At 40.6% G+C, this 27,647-nt stretch overlaps 1 protein-coding gene across 4 annotated transcripts in view; it reads left to right on the top strand.

Annotated features, from left to right (window-relative positions):
• Positions 1-23,713, top strand: part of LOC124255542 (SH3 domain-binding protein 2-like) — a 36,738-nt gene extending 13,025 nt beyond the window's left edge. For 2 of the 4 annotated variants that reach the window (XM_046689476.1, XM_046689477.1), the window contains exons 2-13: positions 3,697-3,801; positions 6,097-6,222; positions 8,691-8,793; positions 10,192-10,303; positions 11,863-11,921; positions 14,483-14,583; positions 15,119-15,217; positions 18,142-18,284; positions 18,863-19,086; positions 20,129-20,195; positions 20,756-20,812; positions 22,053-23,713. In XM_046689476.1, coding sequence (XP_046545432.1) covers positions 3,744-3,801; positions 6,097-6,222; positions 8,691-8,793; positions 10,192-10,303; positions 11,863-11,921; positions 14,483-14,583; positions 15,119-15,217; positions 18,142-18,284; positions 18,863-19,086; positions 20,129-20,195; positions 20,756-20,812; positions 22,053-22,190 — 1,287 coding nt within the window. In that variant the 5' untranslated portion in view covers positions 3,697-3,743 and the 3' untranslated portion in view covers positions 22,191-23,713. Of the gene's footprint in view, positions 1-3,696; positions 3,802-6,096; positions 6,223-8,690; positions 8,794-10,191; positions 10,304-10,994; positions 11,104-11,862; positions 11,922-14,482; positions 14,584-15,118; positions 15,218-18,141; positions 18,285-18,862; positions 19,087-20,128; positions 20,196-20,755; positions 20,813-22,052 lie in introns of those variants that run through there. The other 2 variants (XM_046689478.1, XM_046689479.1) reach the window with 2 other exon arrangements.
• Positions 23,714-27,647: the final 3,934 nt, after the last annotated feature.

Raw genomic sequence — 27,647 nt, 5'->3', positions numbered from 1 at the left:
GATTTATAAATAAAGTGGGTCCAACAGGAAAAGTCAGAAGGGCGTCTCTGATGTTCGGATAAAAAGGGTCTGTCTGCGCCAACATCGTAGAAGGGTGTTCCCCTTGAGATGTGTGTGTGTGTGTGTGTGTGTTTGTGTGCGTGCGCGCCTCCTTGCGGCATTTTATTGCTAATTTACTTTTAATTCAGTGTAAATACAACCTTTTTAGCCTGACAACGGTGTGTAAAGATCTACATCGAAACGTCGATCTATACAATACCAAGAAAATGTTATCCATAAAGTCGAATGCTTCGTTATTTAGTCTCCAACTTCTAGAATGCCGACCAAACATTTCCAAGTATAAAATAGATGCATATTTCTGAGTTTGTGTCAGAAAGTTGTGAATTCTATTTAAACGATAAACTTCTATGATCACAGTGATATTTTTATCAAACATACCTTCCTGATACCCAATGATCGAAACTTTATTCAGCTATAAAATTAAATTCTTTCCCTACACTGGACACATTTATTGTTGTTAAGGGCTAAAATATCCTCCAAGCACTGTTAGCTGTGCGAACGAGCTGATAGATTCAAACTTCCTGTACCATTCACAGCTATAAATATCACTTCCTAGTCAACAATTGCCCTTCTGCCAAGTATGTTGTGTCTCTGTAACAGTTGTAAAGTATCTATAACAAGTACTTGGTGCGTGAAGAAGAATATTTTTCACACTGATTTTTCTAAACGAGAGTCAGAACTGTTTTCTCGAGTCAGGCCGAGTGTTACACATGTGTGATGTCCAGATGAAGTAACACAGTATACTGGTGTACGGCAAGTGATATTTGCACAGTTGTTGTATTGTTAATAATCTGGGTAATAATATATATATTACCCAGTATTCATTTAATCTTTATTGTGTGCTACAAAGAGTGCATGTATATAACCTTATATAGGGGTATTCATACTCACGGTACACATTCAAGTGCTGATCACGTGTAATCGGGAAAAGAACTTTTATGTGTTTTAATTTTAAGCAAGTGATTCGGTTCTGATTAATATTCCATCCGTGAAGATCCGAGTTAGATTTGGTCTTCAGCAACCCATGCTTGTAGTAAGGGGTGACTAACGGGATCGGGTGGTCAGGCTCCCTGACTTGGTAGGTGCATGTTATCGGCATCCTTTAGATAGATTGATGCTCATGATGTCAATCACTGGATTGTCTGGTCCAGACTCGAATATTTGGTGGGCAGACAATAAGCCCACTGGGATAAAAAGCCCTCGGACAAAAAACCTATAGGCTAAATGCCCCGGGACAAAAAGCCCTTGCAAATTTCAACCCATAGGATAAAACACCCTCGGTGTATATTTTGAGTTGACAGGTGATAACATTGATGTTTTCTAAGCAATTCCTCCCACTGCTGCCAGTTGTTACTGGCTCCTCGGTGACGATGTTGTTATTTCAACAATGGAATGAAGTCTGCTAAATGGTGTTTCAGAGAACTGGCTTAAATTGGTCACTTCCTCTTATGTTTGATTTCGTTGGGCAGGTACTCATTGTGGTATGTCAATGAACATGGTGTTTATTAAGATGGTCTATTAAGATGGTCAGCGCTATTATTATTTAAATAAATTGCTGATTTCCTGCTACCTTCTTTAAAGTTTGGAATCCAGCGGCCGGCTATTGGTGACGGCGTTCCCAGCATTCGCTTTTGACTGGTATAGGACACAATATTAGACTGGTATGAACTGTAGTACAAGTATCAACTGCATTATGTGCGTGGTGATTTACATTTGTGAAGTATGTGCTATTCCCTCGCGTCATGGGTTTCCGTGGTATTAAGAAATTTACGACTATGAATATGATCGCTCATATTGCCAAGTCATATAAACATAATATGGTGTTAGACGACATACCTGTGTATCATTTAATGTCAATAAAAACACTTTTTTGTCATTCTGAAGTTCATTGTTGTCCGTATCGGACGACAGGCGGCCATTGTGCACAACTTGGCGACGTCATATGTTTCCGTGGTATTTCCTTCAGATCAAATTAGAGCGCACAGCACATGTCACAATCTTACACATTGTCAACAGCCAATCCGGGAGTGTCAATGTAGGTTTACAGTAATATCGAAGTTGTTAAATTGTAATACAGTAAACGATTTTGTAGAATTAACACAATAGTCACATTTCTTCAGCATAAATAGACATAAAGTTGCATTAGGTTTTAATAGTAGATGACTGTACGTACGCAAATTGATGAAAGTCTGAACATATTTTGCTCAGAGCTGTGCCGATCAACTGATGAACGTAAACAATCGATAGGTGGCGCGATTTGGCGAGTGGCTCGTGAGAAATTATGTCATTAGAAAATACCACGGAAACGTAAGTTCCACGGAATCATATGACGTCATGGTTACATATGCTATTTAATGTTATATTATATTGTATTCATGTGGGAATGAAAACAGATTTGTTGGTATTCTATTACATCTCTTCATTGAGGACCTTTTGTCCTACCCATTGAGGGCTTTTTGTCATGGGGGCATTTAGCCTAGGGGTGTTTTGTCTGAGGGTGTTATGTCCTTGTGGGCCTATTGTCCTACCACCTAATATTTACAGACCGAAATCATATAGTTGAAACACTGCTAGGTACGGAGTTAACCAACAAATAAACATTAAAGGTCACATGCAACGTAAAACACAACTTTGCAGATTCTGATACCTTTCGGTATGGATTTACCGAAACAAATCAACAAAAATGCAAATTCAACTTATGAAGTTGAAAAATAACGCGATGAAAAATAACGCGCGAAATCGTAGCTCAAACGATTCACTAATTTTCCCCCAGCGTTTGGGGGAATTTAAGTGGTTTCAACAGCTGGGCTGCGCTCATAGCACGTGCGCAGTGAAATAGGTTCGCGCAGCTTGGAAGCGGGTTGTCCGGTGAATACTCGGTGAAGGCTTTGGTGTGAGCTATTTTTCTAATGTTTTGTTGATATTTCACAGACGCGAGCTTTTGATATGTTATGACAGTAGATTGCCGATTTAACTGTTTATATAATTTCATTTGTCTATTTCACCACACGCTCTTCTTACCGAGTCACTTTCTCAGTTCGATACTTAAAAGCAAATTCATTATTTAACGTTGACAGAATTTCTAACTGTGATATAGATACGTCGTTGTCACAGACAAAACTCAATGTCTGTTTTATTGACACCTATGTGTCTGCCTGCCTGTCTGTTAATGACAATATTCAATACACAACTTCGATCACTGACCACATGCAATTTGAACTTAACACCTATCAGGCTATACACCATAAACAAAACGCATTGATTTATGGCCCGAGTTCGGTCTTATTATGTAATTACACAGACAGGCAGGTGTGATACTTGTACACACGACATGTTATGATGTCTGTTGATTGCAAAATGTTCTGCAAATGAACCAGCCGTACACTTGAGTGCACACCCACCCGCTCTGACTGACTGACTGGGTTCGGTATCCCGGCTGCTTCGTTTTTTGGAAGTAAACCCAAATACAAAATATTGCACTTTTGATTTGCGATTGTACGCTTATAATTTTGTTTATACGTTTTTACATAATCAGCAATTTATATTATATGTCCTGAATAAGTGATAATTGTGTTTTAATTATGTTTGATTTTTTGGTTGCATGTGACCTTTAAGTAATTATTTATGTTTTTACAGTGGTGTAGTACTTCAACCATGACGACCGGGCGTTGTTGAGGACTACGATGACATCGTCCAGCGGTATGGACGCCAACATCATCCCTGAGCCTTATACCGGGCTAGGTAGGTCGTAATGTACACGGTTGGTGTTCTACAGTCCGTTTGAGTCAGAAACAGACCGATTAATTGCAAATTTTATCATTGTACAAAATTGCCACATAGATAGAAATAGTACACATGTTTATCATTTCCGGACTCCACCCAAAAAGTTCCTTATGAAACTATCATTAAAATTTTGACACAGTTCACCATTTGTTACGAGGGAGGAGTGCAGAGAAAGGGACAGCCAGGTGTGCGAGAGAGGATGGAGACGGCACAGAACGGGCTAATGAATCAATAACTTGGTGGGCACTTGTGCACGTGCTTCTCTAACACCTGGCTGTCCCTTTCTCTGCACTCCTCCCTCGTAACAAATAGTGAACTGTGTCAAAATTTTAATGATAGTTTCTTAAAGAACTTTTTTGGTGGAGTCCGGAAAATTTTCAAATATAATAAAGCTGTTGGGTATTAGTAAATGATAAACATGTGTACTATTTATATTTATGTGGCAATTTTGTACAATGATAAAATTTGCAATTCATCGTTCCGTTTCTGACTCAAACGGACTGTACTTGATTATGTGACTGGATCAATAGGAAGTAGTCAATTGTTGTTGGAGGACATGGATCCGTTTATACTTGATGTACTCAGCTCTGGGGATTCCGTGTTAAATAGGAACCTCGGAACTTGTGGTGGTCTTACGAGGCGACTAAATGATAATGCTCGCTGATCTGATTTGATGGATCACAGCATCGCAACCCAATGGAGTGGATCGTTCCTCTCTCTCTCTCACACCGCCTCCGTGGTATAGTGGTTAGAGCGTCCGCCCGGAGAGCGGAGGGTCGCAGGTTCGATCCCCGACCGCGTCATACCAAAAGACGTTAAAATATGTACTTGTTGGTCCCTGCCTGGCGCTCGGCATTAATGGGTACAACAAGGACTGGTCGGCTCGGAGTCAGTATAATGTGTCTGAGTGGGGTATTCATGCTTCACTGCGGCATGGTATCTCAGTGGGCTAGCACTATAAAACCAGCTTCAGTCTGGGCTAGTACAAGCAGCGCACCTACACATACACACGCATGCACGTCGTCATATGAGCGAAAAATTCTCAAGCACGACATTAAACCCAATTCATCTCACCTCACCTCTCTCTCACACACATACACGCACGCACGCACGCACGCACGCACGCACGCACGCACACACATCCACGCACACGAACCAAACAGTTTTAGGTTCACGGTTTGTATAGACTTCCTGTTCCATTCAAATACCATCAATATCACTTCCTGGTAAAAAATACACATCTTTCAATGTGCCTTTGTATCGGTGTAAATAACTTTAAAATGCCTGTCTGGCTTGACGAAATACAGCTGGCTTGACGAAGCATATTTTCCAGCTGTGCTATAGCTCCAGCATTGTACGTATTTCAATTGACTATGCATTACAGGTTTACCCCCTGGAAGGGTGGTTGGTGTACATGTACATTACTTTTATCATACATACGTACGGCATAAGGCAACAATATATCAATCTTTATGCGATGCTGGTGGTTGGAGAGTGAGTGAGTGAGTTTAGTTTTACGCTGCTTATAGAAATATTCCAACAATATCACGGAGGGGAACAACAGGAATGGGTTTCACACATTGTACCCATGTGGGGAATCGAACCCGGGTCTTCAGCGTGGCGAGCGATTGCTTTAACCACTAGGCTACCCCACCGCTTCGGAGATGATTTGAACAAAGTTCCTGAGCAATGTGGCAACAGCTGTCAATAACACTTCCACATGTCGTTGTTTGTCTTGCGGTGTCTTTGGATTGAAGATCGGGTTCGATTTATGATCTCGGTACGTTTGTTGTAGTGAGTGAGTGAGTTTAGTTTTACGCCGCACTCAGCAATATTCCAGCTATATGGCGGACTTTTGTTGTAAACCCGTGAAGATTCGGGTTAGAATTGGTCTTCGGTAAACCATGCTTTTCGTAAGAGGCGACTAACGAGATCGGGTGGTCAGGGTCGCCTACTTGGTTGACACATGTCATCGTATCCCAGTTGAGCAGATCGGTGCTCATGATGCTGATCACTGGTTTATCTGGTCCAGACTCGATTATTTACAGACCGCCGCCATACAGCTGGAATATTGCTGAGTGCGGCGACAACAAATCAACGTTTATTGTATCATTGTCGAAAGCAAAGTAAAACCCTCCTCACTCACTCACTCACTCACTCACTCACTCACTCACTCACTCACTCACTCACTCACTCACTCACTCACTCACTCACTCACTCACTCACTCACTCACTCACTCTTGTCAATTCCAGGGGCGCAACAGCTGCTTCAGCATCACCCGCCGCGTCACACAGGCTTTCTGAGGAAGAGAGGAAAGCGGGAACGAATGCTGGAGAGCTTCCGCCTGACCAGGTCGTTGCTTGGGAGAGTTCTCCGATGTAAGTACATACTGACCGTATGGTTTAAACATATATAGATATTTATTCAACTAAAATTGAATAGGGATCGGTGAACAAGCTATAAACTTATATGAACACCTCTCCCTTACAAGAACAAAAAATAATACACAGTTTAAGCTGTTAGTCATGTTTAAGCTGCACATTGTCCATAGGAAATGAGGTATGTCGACATCGTAAGTTGAGTGTACACAATCATTATCCTGGGAAAAGGGCGTTAAGTCTGCCTGATTTTACAATATACAAATGAACAGATTCAAGAATCTGCATATTTACAAGTGCAGTTGAATGGGCATTTCCGAATAATAATGAGTCTAATGTGTAACCTTTCTGATAAAAGTACATGTTATTTCGAGTTACAGTATTTAATGGACAAGTAAGGAAAACGTGAAAACTATCTTCATTTGCAAGTCCACATGGGCTTATCGGACTCTCTGAAATGTATCTTTCATATTTGTGAGCATTGAGGTCACTGCAGCCGGGTCGCAGGCGGGAATGAAGTAGGGAATTGAGTAAAACGGCTTCCATAGTTGAGATTAAAGCATATACGAGGTGGATTTATAGTCCTCAGTTGTCTTTTAAAATTCGACAAGGACTCTAAATGAGCAAGATGTTGAGGCAGTTTGTCTGGCATGATGGTCACAAAGTTTTGTTATTTACATGGTTACATGTCGACGTCCCACCTGAAACAGTAAGTTGAAACCGGAAATCTATACAGTGTGAAACCAACCAACAAAGAAAGAAAAGTATACAATGATCAATTGAATTATAAGATTAACACTGCTGACGATCTATACAACTTTCTGCAATATATTTACAATGACAGTACACAAAAGGACCCGTGAAGATCCGGGGTAGAACGGGTCTTCAGCAAGTGAGTGAGTGAGGTTCTTACCCGGACCTTCGCGGGTAGTAACAAAAATGAGTGAGTGAGTTTCTTACCCGGACCTTCGCGGGTAGTAACAAAAATGAGTGAGTGAGTGAGTTTCTAACCCGGACCTTCACGGGTAGTAACAAAAATGAGTGAGTGAGTTTCTTACCCGGACCTTCGCGGGTAGTAACAAAAATGAGTGAGTGAGTGAGGTTATTACCCGGACCTTCGCGGGTAGTAACAAAAATTGCCAGTGATACTAATATGCGCCTATCTCGCCCTAGGCTGGACGTCGAGGGTCAAAAACACAGGGGTTCGAATCAATGTTTGGACGATAATTTTAAAAATAAAATTCTAGACTTTTGCAATCATATATATAATTCAAATTTGAACGAATTTTTAAAAAATCTTTATTTCTTGACCGATTTTGTTCAAATTTGAAACATATGTTAATCTTAGTATATGAAAACAATCTATGAAAAAGTCTAGATTTTTATTTTAAAAATTATTGCTTGTTATGATTAACATATAATTCAAATTTTGAACGAAATTTTCTAAAATCGTTATTTCTTCACCGATTTCGTTCCAATTTGAAATATATGTTAATCATGACATATAAAAACAGTATATGTTTGCAAAAGTTTAGATTTGTATTTTATAAATTATTGTCCAAACAGTGGTTCGAACCCGTGTGGAGAAAACATAGTCTACACGGAGCCGCTTATTTCGGTGTCACGTGTGATGAAAGGCTTGACCCACTCACATAGTCGTAATACCTTTTTGAAAGGTCCATACCATATGCTTTCATAGACTTTAACTGTTCTAAATGATTACAGATTACAGATTTTAAGAAATTACACTCCAAATTTACCAAATTGTTTTACCTTTCGCACTACTACAAAGTATAGTAATACTTCCTTGACAACAATGTATTGTCAAAACACAAGGTTTTGAATGTTTACTGAATCTTGAGAGGCATTTAGAAGTTGATGAATATATAAGACAAATATATGGATGACATCTTCTTTATGGTATATAGATGTACTTCTCTGTCTTCCTGTAAATTCTGGTATATATAGTATGTTTTGTACTCCTGTCCTTATATCACCTGAAGAAGGGGCAAGAAGTAGCCCAGAAACGTCGTGTTATACAATATAGAAGAAGTTGTCATCCATATACTCGTCTTAGAAACGTAATACAATTATGAAACATACAACTTTATTGATGACAACTCCTTGTTTATTGCATAGAGCGACGTTTCGATGTAGATTCTTACACCGTTATCAAGATAAAAGTGACTACAACCAAATGATGAGAAGTATATACACATAGTCAAAGCGGCAGATTTTGATGGCTTCTAAAAGTGTGTTTTTTGTGGTCAAAGCGGCAGATTTTGATGGCTTCTAAAAAGTTTTCTTTTGTGAAGTGCTGATTCGTGGTGGATAGCATTTCCAACTTCTGGAATGCCGATCAAACAACTAGCAATACAATTACAATATTGTTTATCATCAGGAAGTGTTTTTGTCTATGTGTCTTTGTTAATACAACTATTTGCTATTAACCTGTCCGTCTGTTGCAGGGCGTCAGAGATTTGTCGTGATATCCCAGGGTTGTATATATTGCTACGTCAGCGAAACAGCCACGAAGCCTCTACAGGCGTTCTCACTGATAGGGTACAACAGGTAACAAGTTAAACTCACTCACCCCCTCACCGTGTCTACGGGTACCATTCAGGTAAAGGTACTCAGGGTTTTAGACTTTGTATCATTTGTGCCGTGTTAGATTAAACATATTCATTCTGCCTGTAGCACGGAACGGGTGTAGTAGCCAAGTGGGACATGTTTTCGTTCGACACATCTAACTCCCGGTTCTAATCTCCACATCATTACAATGTGGGAAGCCAATTATATATAAATTATTCTGTTTTAATGAATATCCTTGAATTATTCGTTACAGCAGCCTCGTTTAGAAAGCTATTTCTGTGTCCCCACTAATGCAACGCACTGCATTACGTACGTAGACACATTCGATTTTCGAGGATGGTTTCAAGCGTCCAGTCCCTAAACTACATTATTTTCCCCAACTACCTAGCCCTCCCTGCAATGCTAAAGCAATAAATGAAACAAGTCTAGATTTTCCCAGGTTCAGGATTTCCTCCCTGGGGGTAATTATAGGTTTATTTGCTGCCATCAAAATTATATATATTCAGAGACTATATACAGTCTGTTTGCAGTGAAAACGTACCGGTGACTTGCACTTTAAACAAAAATGTAAATCGAATAAAGTGAAATTAAGATTGCGAATCCTCATAAATCTACGTTGCCAATTGAACATTTAAATCTTAGATTTTTATTCAACTTATGAAAAAAGTTGTTTAACAAACGATCATAGTTTCAAATCGCTTATATTGGTTTGTATTACAAGGGGTAAGCGCAGTAGTTGGAACAGTGAAACAAATGCACGTGCGGTACGTGATGAGCGTTAACTTAGACCAACTCTACTTGATCTCGTTGTTTCATTTTATGTGCATACCCCCTTGTAATACAAACCAATAATACCGATTTGAAATTATGATCGTTTGTTAAACAACTTTCATCCCAAGTTGAATAAATTCTGAGATTTAATTTTCAAATGGCAAGGTAAAATAATGAGGATTCGCAATCTTAATTTCACTTTATTTGATTTACTTCTTGTTTAAAGTGAAATTCATCGGTACGTTTTCACCGCAAACAGACTATAAGCGTTAGTCTTCGTCCAGACGTGAAAACGTTGGAAGCCATATGAAGTCCTCTCTTACACCTTCAAGTCTATAGGCTTTCTACATGGAATATGACATTACTTATGGATCGATATAAACCTGCGAATATTGTTACAAGCTTCTTCACTCATACCTCTACCTCCTCAATGTAGGGGCGGTGGGGTAGCCCAGTGGTTCAAGCGTTCGCTCGTCACGCCGAAGACCAGGGTTCGATTCCCCACATGGGTACATTGTGTTAAGCCCATTTCTGGTGTCCCCCACCGTGATATTGCTGGAATATTGTCAAAAGCGGCGTAAAACTAAACTCACTCACTCACTGTAGGTTATTGTCAATGGATGAAGAGCCTACCAATCGCTGGACATTCAGCATTACCTCCCCTGACCCCACAGCAAAGATTCATTTCTTCGCATGCGTCAGCGATGTGGATCGAATGGTAAGCATTTCCTTTACAACCCGTGAAGATCCGGGTTAGAATTGATCTTCAGTAACCCGTGCTTGTCGTAAGAGGCGAATAACAGGATCGGGTGGTCAGGCTCGCTGACAGGTTCAGAATTGCGTAGTGCTGTTGATGGCTGGATTGCCTGGTTAGACCCGATAATTTACAGACGGCGGTCACATAGCTGGAAAATTGCTGAGTGCGGCGAAAAACTAAACTCACTTACTCACTCACTTCTTCACAAAGCATATATTCCTTGTAAAACAGATTAAATAAAACCCGGCGACCTAAACTGTGTGTACAAGATAGTCCTTAGTACTACTTGTATTGCAGGAAGCAGAAGCAGAATACCCGATAACATTTTACCCCAGTGGATTTAAAGGTGGTTGGAACTGACCAGTGTGTGCTCCATAATATCAATCACAGGTTTGTCAGTATCAGGGAGAACACGTGCCTTATTCTCAATAATGTACCTTGCATGACAGTCTGGCATCAGGACTCTCATAATGGTCTTGGGGCGGTGGGTTAGCCCAGTGGTTCAAGCGTTCGCTCGTCACGTCGAAGACCAGGGTTCGATTCCCCACATGGGTACATTGTGTTAAGCCCATTTCTGGTGTCCCCCGCCGAGATATTGCTGGAATATTGTCAAAAGCGGCCTAAACCTAAACTCACTCACTCACTGTAGGTTATTGTCAATGGATGAAGAGCCTACCAATCGCTGGACATTCAGCATTACCTCGCCTGACACCACAGCAAAGATTCATTTCTTCGCATGCGTCAGCGATGTGGATCGAATGGTAAGCATTTCCTTTACAACCCACGATGATCCGTGAAGATTCGGGTTAGAATTGATCTTCAGTAACCCGTGCTTTTCGTAAGAGGCGAATAACAGGATCGGGTGGTTAGGCTCGCTGACAGGTTCAGAATTGCGTGGTGCTGTTGATGGCTGGATTGCCTGGTTAGACCCGATAATTTACAGACGGCCGTCACATAGCTGGAAAATTGCTGAGTGCGGCGAAAAACTAAACTCACTTACTCACTCACTTCTTCACAAAGCATATATTCCTTGTAAAACAGATTTAATAAGTGAATAAAACCCGGCGACCTAAACTGTGTGTACAAGATAGTACTTAGTACTACTTGTATTACAGGAAGCAGAAGCAGAATACCAGATAACATTTTACCCCAGTGGATTTAAAGGTAGTTGGAACTGACCAGTGTGTGCTCATACTATCAATCACAGGTTTGTCAGTATCGGGGAGAACACGTGCCTTATTCTCAATAATGTACCTTGCATGACAGTCTGGCATCAGGACTCTCATAATGGTCTTGGGGCGGTCGGTTAGCCTAGTGGTTAAAGCGTTCGCTCCTCACGCCGAAGGCCCAGGTTCGATTCCCCACATGGGTACAATATATGAAGCCCATTTCGAGTGTTCACGCCGTGATATTGCTGGAATATTGCCAAAAAAGGTCTAAAAAACACACTCACTCATAACAGTTTGCATGTTATTGGAAAGAACATAAAGTAAAAGTGATTTAATTTTATTGTGTTAAAGACATGGATGAGGGCAATCCGGGAGGAGATGGTGCAAGCCAACAACATCAAGGATGACTGGTAAGCAGGACTTTATTGTTTTATAGGAGTTTCCCTAACATGAACTTAGCTTCATTTAGTTGCAATTTGTCCGTTATTTTACAGTCAAACTGTGTGGCCGTGGTCTGTAAAGAACCCAGTCTGACCAGGACAGACACTATAGGCATCATCGGTTGTAATAATGACATGCGTCAACCAAGTCAGCGTGTCCGACCCCAACGTCCGTCATTTTCATCCTCTACTAGTTGCAAAAATATGTTCTTACCCAGAAGGGGCGGTGGTGTAGCCTAGTGGTTAAAGCGTTGGCTCGTCACGCCGAAGACCCGGGTTCGAATCCCCACATGGGCACAATGTGTGAAGCCCATTTCTGGTGTCCCCCGCCGTGATGTTGCTGGAATATTGCTAAAAGCGGCGTAAAACCAAACTCAGTCAGTCAGTCTTACCCAGAAGCAAGGATAGAGATCGTTGTAGTGGTGTTGACTGTAGTAGTAGTGGTGTTGTTGGCGATGGTAGTGGTAGTAGAAGTAGTAGTAATAATAGTAGTAGTAGTAGTAGTAGTAGTAGTAGTAGTAGAAACAGCAGTGGTAGTAGTGGATGTTGGCGGTGGTAGTGGTAGTAGTAGTAGCAGCAGCACTGGTGGTAGTAGTAGTAGTAGCAGCAGTGGTTGTAGTGGTGTTGGCGGTGGTAGTGGTAGTGGTAGTAGTAGTAGTAGTAGTAGTAGTAGTAGTAGTAGCAGCAGCAGTGGTAGTAGTGTTGGTGGTGGTAGTAGTAGTAGCAGTAGCAGCAGTGGTAGTAGTGTTGGTGGTGGTAGTAGTAGTAGTAGCAGTAGCAGCAGTGGTAGTAGTGTTGGTGGTGGGTAGTAGTAGTAGTAGTAGCAGTAGCAGCAGTGGTAGTAGTGTTGTTGGTGGTGGTAGTAGTAGTAGTAGCAGTAGCAGCAGTGGTAGTAGTGTTGGTGGTGGTGGTAGTAGTAGCAGCAGTAGTAGTAGTGGTGGTGGTGGTAGTAGTAGTAGTAGTAGCAGTAGCAGCAGTGGTAGTAGTGTTGGTGGTGGTGGTAGTAGTAGTAGCAGTAGCAGCAGTGGTAGTAGTGTTGGTGGTGGTGGTAGTAGTAGTAGCAGTAGCAGCAGTGGTAGTAGTGGTGGTGGTGTCCACTACGGCGGTGGTGGTAGCCGTAGTCGTAGTAACAGTAGTAGCAGCAGCAGCAGCAGCAGTAGTAGTAGTAGTAGTAGTAGTAGTAGTTGAAGGAAGAGTAGCCGATGTTGAAAGGTGAGGACATTAGGAGAAGGTTGATGAGACCGGATAAGTAGAAAATAGCAGCAGTAGAAGTTGGAGTGCTGATACACAAAGAGCTGCTCGCCTTGATTGTATTACCTCACTCTGAAACAACTCTAAATGGCGCTGTCCACGTACCCTTTTCTCGGATGTAATCTACAGCTCCAATAAAAATATACATATATTACACAAACAGACAAGAATGATGATATCTGTAAACTTTTGTATTTGTACATATTTGGACATTTAAAACAAAATTCATTGATATAAAGATGACGTTCTGTTTCAATAGCTGTACATAAGAGTATATAGTGTGTTTCATCTGCAATGGCTGGAGAATCGCACAGAGGACATGTTCACGGGACAGGCCACGTCATTTGCCTGTTTTTCCTGGATAATTGTGGTTACTTGTTTTAATTTCAAAAGCGGGAGATACAATGATTTTTCGAGAAGTTAAAATAGTTCGAAAGACGGGATTAGTTTATAATTAATTCCTTTAGAGCTACTAATAACGGAACTGCGCCAGGATTGAAAGAAATGATCTCTTAAGGTGATTTCCACTTGTGATGAAACCCATTTGGGGGAATATTTACATGCATATGGATTTCTGAACACATCACTCATTCCGCATCTATTCAATATATCCTCGTACTAAGTCCAGGGCTATGGTGCTACTGCAACTCTACTATGTATGTTATTCTACTGTTTTTCATTTCACATCTTGTTTTTGAAAGAAGATAATAAATAAGCAGAAGAAAATATACGTTCATTTTCCTTTTATGTTCAACGCCTAATGCAAAAGTGCCATTGTCAAAATGGCAAGACCCCATAGGTTCTGGGGCTGTTGGGAGTGTCACAGGGAAGGGTTGACAGCTAGTACTTAGACATCACTCAACCATTCAAGTTGTGTGTTGGAGGAGTAGTCATGCTGAGACGTAGTCATAATGGGGAACCAGTGAAGGTGCGGGTTAGAATATTGATCTTCAGTAACCCATGCTTGTCGTAAGAGGCGACTAACGGAATCGGGTGGTCAGGCTCGCTGACTTGGTTGCCACATGTCATCGGTTCCCAATGGGGCAGATCGATGCTCATGCTGTTGATCACTGGATTGTCTGGTCCTGACTCGATTATTTACAGACCGCCGCTAATAGCTGGAATATTGCTTAGTGTGGCGTAAAACTAAACTCACTCACTCATTCATAATGGGAAGACACCCAACTACGTGTCTTCATATATAGAACATATACATGTCGCTGTATGATGATACGGCAGTCGATAGACGACGAATTACATAGAAGAATGGCGTCATGTAGTTTCAGTGCAGGGTCCCTGGCGTCCAACAGCTCCTCCAAAGATGTGTACGTCATCCTCCAGAAGCCGATATTTGAACCGCCGGAGAGTGACAGTGAAGAAGGTAGGTGGTAGCATCGACGTGGACCGTTATGGCTGACATAATAGATTATCTAGATAAACTGGAGCCATTCGTGACGACATCATCAGCCCGCTTATCTAAATAATACCAAAAGAGGTATTTTCGGGTCTTTTACAAAAAGTGTGAAAAATAACCAAAGTACAACAGAGTACGCGACATTTTGACCACTCGTTCCACTGTCACGGTTTGGTAAATGTGAACACATTTTGGTCGTTTTGGGAAGGGCAGCAATCCGGAGGCACGACAGTGGACCTTCAATTATTTGTATGTTGTTTAACGCCGCAAGCAGCAATATTCCAGGGAAATCATGTATAAACATACAGTATGGCATCAGAGGGGAATAGGTCGGAGACAATGGGTTTCGGGGATGTGGTTCTCCGTGTATCTATACAGTGAAGATCTTATCCTGACCAAGAAAACTAAAACACTTCTAAGTTTCTCTTTGGTTTTCGTAATTTTCTTTTTAGTAAAAATGGTGTGTATCGCTGCATTCGCACTTACATCATCTGTTTAATAGATTCAGAGGAAGACGACGAAGCGGAGGATGACTCCGACTATGACCAGATTAACGACTTGGATTTGGATAAAGCAAGACGGCCCCGGATTCCTCTTCCCCGTGAGTAGGCCTTAACATAGTCTGTCTCACAGTCCCTGAACCACATTAATTTCCCTACTGCCAAGCCCTAAATAAAGCAAGTCTAGATTTCCTCAGGTTCAGGGTCTGTTAACATCTGCAAGAAAACTAACTCATTTTGGGGGTCGGATTACAAAGTAAACCTACCATGGCTGGCTGGACCAACATCCTCACCAGTGGTCTGGAATCTTGCCTCACATTTTCATCTGTCAACTCTTAATTAACAAGCACATTGGGTGACATGAAGCTATAGTGGAGGCCTCGTGCACAGTTTCTGGTCTTGAAGAGACAAATCACGCAAAATCTTGGGGAAAGGTTCCTCCTGAATGTTATGTTGTAAAAAAGTATTGTTTCATTGTCTGACTTGGGTCCACACATAGCAGCCCAATTGTTAATGCGGTTAGGGATTTAATTGTAATTAAAACAAGGGTTATTTTTCTTATTCCTGATATAAGATTATTGTGTGAAACTCTGAATCTCTGGTCTCCCCTAGGGCTCCTTTTCAATATAAATGGGCTTGTTTGTTACTATCAAAATTATATATATTCAGAGACTAAGCCTTAGTCCCGCCTTAACATTATGTATGGTAAGTGAGTGGGTTTTGATCAGCACCGCTTTAAGCAGTATTCAGTTTGGGTCTGAGCGTGTCACTTTGATGTTGAAGTGATGTTGATATATTCTGGGATACGATGTCATGTTTCAACAAAGTCGGAGAGCCTGACCACCCGATCCTGTTAGTCGCCTCTTACGCCAAGCATGGGTTACTGGAGATCAATATTCTAACCCGGACCTCCACTGGTCCCTTAATGTTGGAGGAAAGCCCGAAATAATACAGTTCTTGAAGCTTCCCAGTTTTGTGAAACCCGCGAGCGTTTTCCGGTGTACCAGTTTTCGAACCAATTGTTCTCCAGCACACCAATGGGGGGCAATAATGTTCATTGCGGTGCTTTTGGCACCTGCTGCAACCATGTTTACTCAGAAGTCTATCACAAGTCGTTCTAAAACTGAAGCCAGGTTTGCAGTTTTGCTGCAATCGCTCCATTTAATCAAGTTGTTCATTTTGTAGACCAGGGCTCTTATTCTCGAAGCGTTCGTAGCCCTACGAACTTCTTAAGCCCATTCTTAACATATTGGATACGATCAAAGTTAAGAATTCTTAGGGCTACGAACGTTTCGAGAATAAGGACCCAGAACATTGAATGTTTGCCTCGTCAAAAGTATTGCACCGCCATATTTGAAGTGTGGCATGTATAGTCCCCTATAGGTCATTCTATGTATTGCCACACACTCTGCATACAGAATCGAAGACACCTTAGATGTCACAACATGCACGTTTGTCAATTGATCCTTTTCTATCAAGTCAGGGGTCTCACTGTGGAAATAGAAATTTGATCATAACATGTATTGGTATCTTTAATGCCAATACTTTTGATCCAAAGATCTTACTTTGTTGTAAAAGTGAAATGCCTAAGCGCCCTGTACCTGGAAATCAAAGATGGCGGTTCTATGGCATGCTCGAAAGTGGGATGTCATGTAGGGCTATTGGATCAGCGTTGACTGTAGAGATCTGAACGTCAACGAAAGACCAGTTCTAGAGAATACAGGGCCTTAACACCTTCAACATGTACTGCCCTACGTTGTGACTGGGATATCTACTATATCCGTTCCTATCCTGTGTTCATGGGCGACAGCGCTCGGACACATCCAGCACGACCTGTGACAGGTCATCTTCGGAACAATGTCACGGAGGCCAGGCCCCGATTTCTCGAAACAAACTTAAGTTATACTCAAATTTCAAGCTGAATTTGTGACTGAACTGCATTTTTAAAATTAAAAAAGCCCAAACAACTTAAGTAATCTATCCACCAAACTCACATTGTCTACTATGTTTGAGTTTAATATCGATTTCAGTCCATTCTGGGAAATGCATTTTCCTGTGTTTTCTCAAATTTGAGTAAAAACTCTAACTTAAGTCAAAACGCAGATTTAAGTTTGTTTCGAGACATCGGGACCTGATCTAAACCCAATAGAGCGTCTGTTGGATCAGTTAGGACTTGACTTAGAGCAAGAGACCCACCACCACAGAATCGTCTTGACCTGACTCAGGCATTGCGTTAGGACTGGCAACACATTCTCAGTTGGAGAATAAGCTAAACTGTGTAAGAGAAGGTTACTCCAGATATTGTGACAGATATTAGTGATACTGTCCCTCTGACGTGTATGTAGTTACTAACACACTCCTGCGTAGTTCTATTAAATAATAAATAATAAGTCGTCTTGTATAGGGCATAGTTCCAAACACCAAGTGATTGCACGCGGCGCTGTTTGTTAACACAGCTAGACTAGGCATCGGAAGAGAAAAGTTTTCAAGTTTGACTGGAAGGTAGACAGTGTTCCAGAGTTTTGAATGAAGAAGGGCAGATCATTCCAGATCACCCTCATCACTGACAGCTACCATACCTATCTTTCCAACATATATTCTTCAATACAGACCCCATTGTCACAGGCGACTAAAGTTTCTTTTCTCTGTGAAAATGCACATTTTGTTAATTGTTCTTCAAAAGAAATGTTTGTTTGATGTTCAGGAACACTTTTTATTGCTTTTAGTCTTCTTTATGCCATCTGATGTGCCAAAATATCGGTGATTTAATACCTTTGACGATATGTATATACTTAAACTAGTCGACGCAATGCATACCCGGGCTGGCTAGGTCTCCAGTATCCCATCCTTGTTGTGGGTGACGACGGATAGGGATCAACGTGTGACTTTGCACCTCGACCGTAAGTAGTTACTCGTGCTGTCAACTTCCTGATGGTTTGTTGTCAAATCATCGTATTACAGAGTCAGTATTACTATTTCTTCAAACATTCAGTTTGAGGATATAATATTCATTTGTGTTTCCTAGCAACCCCCGATGACCCAGGGTATAAGGCCCCCACAACAGAAGTCCAGAAAGCTCCGGCGAAACTGCCGCCACCAAAGCCACATAAGGCAAATTCGGAGAAGCATACGTATATCAACTCACCCAAAGGTCCAAAGACTAACAGTGTACGTTTCAGAACGGTTATTGTCATATCTATTCACATTAATAACTGAAAGACAATCATCCATTTTTCGTATTGTTTTTGGGTTTTTTGTTAAACGCCCACTCAGCAATATTCCAGCAATATGGCGTCGATATGTAAAAAATCGAGTCTGGACCAGACAATCTAGTGATCAACAGCATGAGCATCGATCTACGCTATTAGTGCATGTCATAAGCGCTGCACCATGCTGAAGGAAAAATTCATAACGAGTGTCGTTGCTATGATACTTGATCAGTTAAGTGTTCATTGTAATTTTGATGTGCAAGACTGCTGTGGACTATGTATACAATGTTCAATGTATTCCACTCAGCAACTATCAATCAGTAAAACACAATACAATTGTACCTATCAGTATTGAAACAATCTATCGTGCTCTAAAACCACATACTAAGCCACATTACCTGGGTCCCAATCCACAAAGCGTTCGTAGCGCTACGACATTCATAGGCCTATCGTAAATTGTAGAGTTACGACAGGTCGTAACGTTACGAATGCTTTCGGGGCCCTGGACAATAAACTAACTAGTGATCGTGTGTGTAGCTTCCGGCTCATGCGACTTCCTCTGCGGCCAAATCAGCTGTCCCGAAGCCGAACCCGAAGCCGAACCCGAACCCGAAGCCGAACCCGAAGCCGGTGCCTAAATCCGCGGCGATACCAGCACAACAACCGCCTAAACCAACACTGAAGGTTAAACCAGAATCTGCCCCCGTGCCAGACGAAAAGGAGTACTTCTTCCCTGAAAATAACAGAGACAAAGCACTGTCGTGAGTATATCCTTGCAACACCGGCCATCATATTACCGACATCCAGGGGCTATACTAAGAACAAATGGATCCACGAAGTTGGTCTTCAGTGACCCATGCTTGTCGTTAGAGGCGACTAACGGGATCGGGTGATCAGGCTCTCTGACTTGGTTGACACATGTCATCGTATCCCACTTGTGTAGATCCCTGTTCATGATGTTGATCACTGGATTGTCTGGTCTAGACTCGATTATTTACAGACCGCCTCCATGTAGCTGGAATATTGCTGATTTGCTAAATGTTCGTATCAAAGGGGAGTAAAAGTAATTTCTGTTATAGCCCCTTTGAGATGATTCAACATATCCTTGGTCTCCAGTAGCCTCTATAGTCTGTCATCGTACGAAAGCGGTTGCTGCTCGTGCTCTTATACCTGACCAAAACTAATGTGTACCTAACTGAAAGGGCTGGACTATGGCTAACTGTTGTGTCAAATGACATTCACATGTTATGATTACACAATGCCATTTAGAAAGTGAGTGAGTGAGTTTAGTTTTACGCCGCACTCAGCAATATTCCAGCTATATGGTGGCGGTCTGTAAATAATCGAGTCTGGACCAGACAATCCAGTTATCAACAGCATGAGCATCGATCTGCGCAACTGGGAACCGATGACATGTGTCAACCAAGTCAGCGAGCCTGACCACCCGATCCCGTTAGTCGCCTCTTACGACAAGCATAGACGCCTTTTGTGGCAAGCATGGGTTGCTGAAGACCTATTCTACCCCGGATCTTCACGGGTCCAGTTAGAAAGTGGTCAAATGTAGCATATGTTATATTTGGGAATACACTTTTTAAGTAAAGTACAGATTCTTGTACTTTTGTTGGGCTGAGTCCCATCCGGGATTCGAACCCACACCCTCAGAGTCAGGCACCTAATCGCCATCACACAAAGTCAGCCGCCTAACCCGCTCAGCAACTGCGACTTCCACCTTTCTGCGGTGGCTTAGTTTAAGGAAATATACTAGTAAATATGTTAATCACCAATAATGATTTTTGTTTTTAGTATTTTACGTGAGCAGAAAGACCAAGGGACGTATCTTGTGCGGATGTCTCGTTCAAATGACCAGAAGGTGCGCTTCTTCTTTCCAGATACGTAATATATATATATGATAAACGTTAACAACATCAACAGTATGTATCTATAGGTTAAACCTAAAGAAGATTTAGATACATTTTGTTGAAGATGACATGTCGAAAAGTACGATGAGTTTAAACATTTGGTGGCGTGGTGGCGCGTGGTCCTGTGCACAGATCTCAGGTCACGAATCAGTTGAAGTTAAGCAACGTCGTGCTCGGACAATCCTTGGATGGGTGACCGTGTTTGTCAGCTTGACTCCTGCGAGTTTCTGGGACTTCAGTCCTGCCCCACAACGAAGCACATGTGATACATGTGGTCTCACCTTAGGCAAGTGAGTTTGTTCAAATTGCCTCTGTTCACCCAGCAGAAAATGGGTATCCGGTTGGATAAAGTCATGTGACAATAACCTTCTAGCGCCTAACAGGCAGCTTGGGTTATCCGGGGTAATAAGAATCAGATTCTGATTAAGCGCCGCGAGCAATCACTTGGTGTTTAGAAACGTGCGCTACAGAAGATTACTTATTATTATTAATATTTGGTTTCTTTGTTCAGGTGCTCTCTGTGATGACAGAAAATGACGTCATTAAGGAATATAAAATAATGCAAAAGGTGAGAGGTTCAGCATAAAAACAGATGGAATTCGTCATCATAATTTCAATCAATTTGTCAAATATATATGTAGATTAGTCAGTGATGTTATAAACTGACTGATTTCACACTGGTATCACATATATAACGTAATTTTCATAACTGTGTGACCCGTGCAGATCCGGGTGAGAATTGGTCTTCAGCAACCCATGCTTCTCTGACGGGATCAAGTGGTCAGGCTCGCTGACTTGGTTGACACATGTCATCGTATCCCAATTGCGTAGATCGATGCTCATGCTGTTGATCTCTGGGTTGTCTGGTCCAGACTCGATTATTTACAGACCGTCGTCATATAGCTGGAATATTGCTGAGTGCGGCGTAAAAAGAGACTCACTCATACCTGTGTGATTGTTGAAATCGAGAACTTCCTAGAAACACATGGAATCCAAAGTTATTTAAGGTATTACATATCTAATAGGGGTGGGTATTGCAGAGAATTTTCATATTGAGATATATTGCGATGCGGAAGCATATATTGCGATATGTATTGCAATATATTGCAAGGATTATTTTGTTAACAAAAACTACTTATAATCGAGTTAATGCTTGATTATAAAGCAAAAACACAACAAACTCACTATGATTGATTAACCTTTTATACAAACTTTTGATCATGACAAAATAAAAATGTAAGTAACATTTGGCACTAATGTAACAGGGAAAAGAACAATTAAAAAAACGGAAATATCCGAAGATTTCCGAGTGTTACGAAGTTTTCCGAATGCATGTCAAAATACCTGTTTTCGATCAGCGTATCGCAATACGTATCGTTTTCATGTCTGAACCGGTAAATACCGGTAAACCGGTTATATTGCGCAGCCCTAATATCTATGAATCTTGTCATAGGTCTTAGGTCCTGCATAGGCCCCGCTCACCTTTTCGCAAGCACCTGGTATCACCACTATTCCATAGTGATTCACAAACGCATGTTCTGTCCTGGCATCTCATGGTGTCAATCACTTCATTTCTGGTCCAGACTCCATTGTTTGCAAGCCGCACCGTAAAGCTGTAATACTGCTGAAAGTCAAACAAATATATACTCCCGATAGAGTCAAAACTGTACAATATGCTCTGCTGTTATCAGAGATTTCTTACGAAAGTGGAAAGGGTTCTGTCGTTTCTAATTTCATAAATGCAATACTGTTCAAAATCAAGATCATGCACTCATTGATCTAAAATAGAAATGTTTGAATTATTTCAGGAGAAAAAGGTCACCATCAACAACCGCGACTTCTACAAGTCTGTGGGGGATCTTCTCGTTGCCTACAAAGGGAAGCCCTTACCGAACAGAACCACAAGTTTAGGGCGAGCCTATAGCTCCACGGACCTCCGGATATGAAGGATCTCCTTGGCTGGACGGATATTGGTCACATGCCATGGTTACAGCTTAATAGACATTTATTTGCTTTACGACAAGGAAGACGTGGGTTGTTGTAACGCGTCTACGGGGTCGACTGCAATTGTTTGCTTCAGGAAACATGGTTCTCTCCCTTCCTGGGAGAGGTTGTCTCCCCTCCTGGGAGGTACAACCTAACTGTGGTCTTGAGTAGTGTATGCAACATAAACATCTAACCAATGTATGTTACCAATTGTCTCATGGAAAGACGACGCTCCAGACTGTCAACAAAACCTGTTCTATTGCTTTAAGAGCCTTGATGACAATCTTGTGCGACACAGGGAGACCTATTCGCTGCAATGTACGGTGTTTGCGGCTGGAGACAGAGTTGCTCCCCTTGTTCTTAGGGGCGATCCACGTGACCAACTCGTGCCATTCCGGGACTATCCGAATACAGACACGTACCCTTCAGGGGGTTTTCATATTGGCAAGATTTGACACCACCAGCATCTGTCTGTAACATACAAGAAGGCCTACTCTCGATGGTAACCAGTCCAATCAGAATAAACTTCTGGATATTGGTACTTCGATCAACATAATTTCGATGTTTAAATTCATGTTTGTAATGGAGGTGTGTTTAGAAAACATGCTGTAAAAGGTTGATTGCCAATACCACCCGCAATGTGAATGTTGTATCATTGTATATATAATTTTGTTATAATAATATAAATTGATGGTTTTCCTTGTAGGACCATGTAGGATGATAGAATCATATGTTCAATTGGGTTTGTTTATATTCAGGAAACGACTGTCTTCACTGCGATATCCTTTCATTTGGTACCTAACTGAACTTTCGAAAACTGTCATCAGTTTTATATCCTATTGATGATATGCAAAGAGTCGAAAATGTATGAAAGTAATTACCTAATTCGCAATGTCAAAACACGTAATGTGCGTACATATGGACACGTTCATTATATGATAACTTGATGCAGACTTAATAACAGATATTTGAATATTTGTTTGTAAAAGTCCCAGAAAGCTAGAGCTTCATAAAAGACAAACGTAAGTTAGTTGGATAAATATTCAGATATGCTGAAATATTAGCATTCAGAGAGTGGATATGTAACTTTTAAATAAAGCGATACCTGAATTTTCGGAAGTCACTCACACTTTTGAAAATACTTGTGGATCATATCAAATTGCACAAAGTGTATGCCAGTTGATATCAATGGATACACGTTTTATTTGAAGACCAAAGTAATGTCTGAGAAAGTTATGCATGTAGACAGTATTATATAAAAACAGAAGCTCTCATTTTATCATTTCATTGAGCATTGAATGGAACACCCTACATGATCCAACAAGTAACAACGTCAGTTTTAGCGACATTGCTGAGTGGAACTAGCAATCTTCTTTTTTAGAGAAAAAGGAAATGCACTAACTCATTTTATCGAAACTGATTAAAGTAAACAGGATTGTATCGATCAAAGTATTTATGATTGGCTTGGCAGCCACTGAGAAAAGGAAATGTTGCTGGTTACAGGAAGATGCTAGTGATGGCAAAAGTGTTGAATCGTGTAATATCATTGTTGTTAAAAAATAGACATTATATGACTGTTTTTAAGGAATGATATTTCTCGTAGGTTGTCATGGGTGAGCAGTGTCTTGTGTACAGCCGTAGAGAGGAGACTTGTTCACTATACTCCCATCAAAGGTTTAGACTCACTTAAAGCACTCACTATATGTTATGCATATATATATGCATATATATATATATATATATATATATATATATTGCATAGATAAATAAAAACAGAATGCCGTTTTCGGAATATTTCGGATTTATATTTATATATTCCGTCTTCAACAAGAATATATAAAGCTTTACAGCTTAATAGAGACGATCTTTTGACAGGAACGATGAAACAAACCAATGAGGAAAAAGTAATTGCTTTTGTATCTACTTATAATCCGTTGAACCCAAATGTGTTCCAGAACACAAAAACAAATATGTGCATCTTAGAACAAGATGAAAAACTGAAATCAATGCTGAAATCTAGAAAAATAATAAATAGCAAAAGACAAAATCAGAATCTTAAAAAGATACTAACAAAAGCCAAATTTATTTTAAAGAAACAGAATTTACCAAATCCTACTGTGTCTAGATGCAACAGAGGTAACTGTGGAACGTGTCGACATATTGTTGAAGGACGCTCTGTAACTTTCACGAGACACGGAGAATTCTATGTAAAACAGAATTTTGACTGCTCTTGCAAAAACATAATATATGTCATAACATGCACAGGCTGTAATGAACAGTATATTGGTCAATCAGAAATTTAAGAGCCCGGGTTCGTGTCCACAAACAACAAATAAAGTGTCCTGAAACCCGATGTATCCCACTGAGTGAACATTTAGATGTCTGTGCGAAAGGAAACGATGTTAAATTTACAATATTTCCTTTTTATCAAGTTCAAAATTCGGACAAAGTAAAACGAATTTTAAAAGAACACTACTTCATAGACAAGTACAAACCAATGTTAAACCATTGCAAGCTGTGAGTATCTTAGACAGCGATTATCTCTGACAGACAATGTGTGTGACACGCAAGTCTCGCAGTTGATTCATGTAGGACACAGATTCTCCACAAGATTAAGATATTAAACCCCATTGATATTGTAATCTGGTAGTTCTGTCAGAGGACGGTGCAAAATATGATTTTTTTATTGCACATTGGTAACCCTCTGATACACACTCATTTTGTCAATATGGATGACCACGAGCGTGATCATCTATTTATAAAAAAATGTCAGTTCTTAAAATAATCAAAGTTTAGGATGATAATTTGAGAAAATTGAAGGAACACAATGAATGAGTAAATCGCCCGATGAAATATCAAAGGATATTGTGCCAAATGATTTGCAGCCAGATTAGTTACCGCTTCCAGAAACATCTTGCATCCAAAGCATGAATACTTCTGGTCAACGCTAGGCAAGTGGATAATTTAGAGGTGTGACGATACAGAAATTTCACGATACGATACGTATCGCGATATCTTGGAACGAGACGATTCGATGCATATCGCGATATGCAACCTATAATATTTTCTTCAAAAAGTACATTTGTTAGAAAGATACAGTGTAAATTTTGACAAAACCATCAATTTCTAGTGACAATTAACAAGTTTAAGGTCAACGTACATATAACGATACGAAAAAAAGTATCGATATATTTATCGTCAGATAAAGTATCACGATTATCGATACTGCTCTAGTGGATATTGCATTGATTTACTGCGCTTACTAACGGTAGCTCCCACCAGGCAATTCCCCTGAACGTTTTGGCATTTAGAATTAGATATCTAGTGGGGATTTATACTTGAAATATTTAAGTGAAATGGACGCCGGAAATTCCAGTGCACATGTACTGCTCTAAAAGGAACAAATAGATGGATTCGGGTGGTTTTGTGTTTATGTGGAAACGGTATTATTAGAGAGACATTCGTACATATAATGTCAACATTTCATTAATATTATATCCTTGTGTCGTTAGTTTTAGGCATTATAAGAAACATGGCCATGCCTTGGGGACGACTGCATAGGTATATAATAAGTCTTATACGTGTTAAATTTTGTTGATATTTGGAAAAGGTTATAAACGTTATTTCTCTGTAATAAAGAATGGCCGCTTCAGTTCTCCAAAAAGCGGAATGGCAGTGACGTCATCGAATTTCTTTCAGATGACTGGCTGACAAACATTGATCTCACTTAAACAATTTGATCCACAGAATGAGAAATGATACCAAACAAATATATACAAGTTTATGTTATTTCTCGTGAATAAAAGAAATGTCACATTCTCAACACCTTCAAATCTGTACATATCGCAGGTGTGTTTCTTTCTTATCGTCTTGAAACGGACACCAGAATTCAGAGCGCACGCCCACTACTCTAAGAGGTATTGATGTACGTAATTGTGCCAAAGGGGTGTTCACCAAACCAACGACACATTCATGACGAACACATGGTCGGAGTTCCTCGGGTTGGACAGTTTGGCAGTGGTACCACAGTTCTAAGCGACCTGGGCCTAGATTTTCGAAGCTCTCTTAGCGCTAAGATAGTCGTAAGTTAATGGTAATGTATAGCGCTTACGACTATCTTAGCGCTAAGAGAGCTTCGAAAATCTAGGCCCAGGCTAGTCTGTCTCACACTCCCTGAACCACAATATTTTCCCCACTGCCTAGACCTCCCTGTAATGCTAAAGCCCCAAATATAACAAGTATGTAGCTCCTTTTCAATTTAAATGGGTTTATTTGTTACTATCAAAATTATTTATATTCAGGGACTAAGCGTTAGTCTACCACAGTTCCTGAGAGACGACATGTTGGGATCAGAAGCCTCAATGTCGGACCGACCCGGAAGGACTCTAGATACGCTTGACTGGTCTGGTTTATTCTGCTACATTCCGAATGAATAATAAATAATAATAAAGATCTGGAAAATATCGTTACGTCATCCCATGACGTCAGAATGATCGTAACTCCCATACTGTAACACAGACTTACGACAGTCGTAGGGCTACGATCGCTTTGTGAAAGGGGCGCAAGATCAGAAAAGTGAGATTCGAGTGTTTTCTAATCATGCGGTATCGACACGGTTAACACGTGGTATTCGACAGTTACGTACAGTTCGACTGAGTCTGTGAAAATCATCGTCGATCTCTTGCTTCAATGGATAATCATCTAGAGATTTTTGGAAGTTTTGCCATGCACTAGAAACGAATGGAAGTAGCCAGTTAAAAACTAGAAAGGTGCTTTCTGATTGGCTAATGTTGATTTCTTGTTACTTTTTTCATTCGTCCGTCGAAGTTCGAGAAAGGTTGCACTGACCTGACGTGTAACTGGATGCCTTAATTGGACGATATTTGTTCAACGGTAGCGAGAACCGAGAATCGTTTTAATGAGTTTGTGTACGCAATATGGCTATCCTTGCCAACATTTCTTCAAGTACAGTAAGTCATACCTAAGGTCTTTGAATAAATCCTGTAAAAACCTGCAAGAGCATCATTTTTTTTATCTGTTTCACGTAGCCACCAAATTCTGAACATGGGTCGGTCGGTCGGGGAAAATGTTTTTAATAAAAACAAATTATCTGAATAATGTTCTTGATTTTCATTTATTGTAATTACAATTTCTCGCGTTCTATGGACTTGTGGCAGCGACTGGTTATAAGATAAACATATTATATGACGAGGCGGTACGTTTAAGGATCGAATCGGCGGTGTTGGAATGAAAAAAAATGCTTTTGCTCTTTTTTTTTTCCTTTTTTGTTACTTTTGTTCTTTGCTTGTTTGTGTGTGTGTGTGTGTGTGTGGGGGGGTTTGTCGGTAAAAAAACTTGTATGGTCGGTCGGGAGATGAGAAAAACAAAATAAAGAAATGCTGCCCTAAAACAAGCTC

This window comes from Haliotis rubra, unplaced genomic scaffold, assembly GCF_003918875.1.
Source record: "Haliotis rubra isolate DU_JTF1 unplaced genomic scaffold, ASM391887v1 Scf602, whole genome shotgun sequence".
NCBI classification, from domain to species: Eukaryota; Metazoa; Mollusca; class Gastropoda; order Lepetellida; family Haliotidae; genus Haliotis; species Haliotis rubra.
This window is presented reverse-complemented; position numbering and strand designations above follow the sequence as displayed.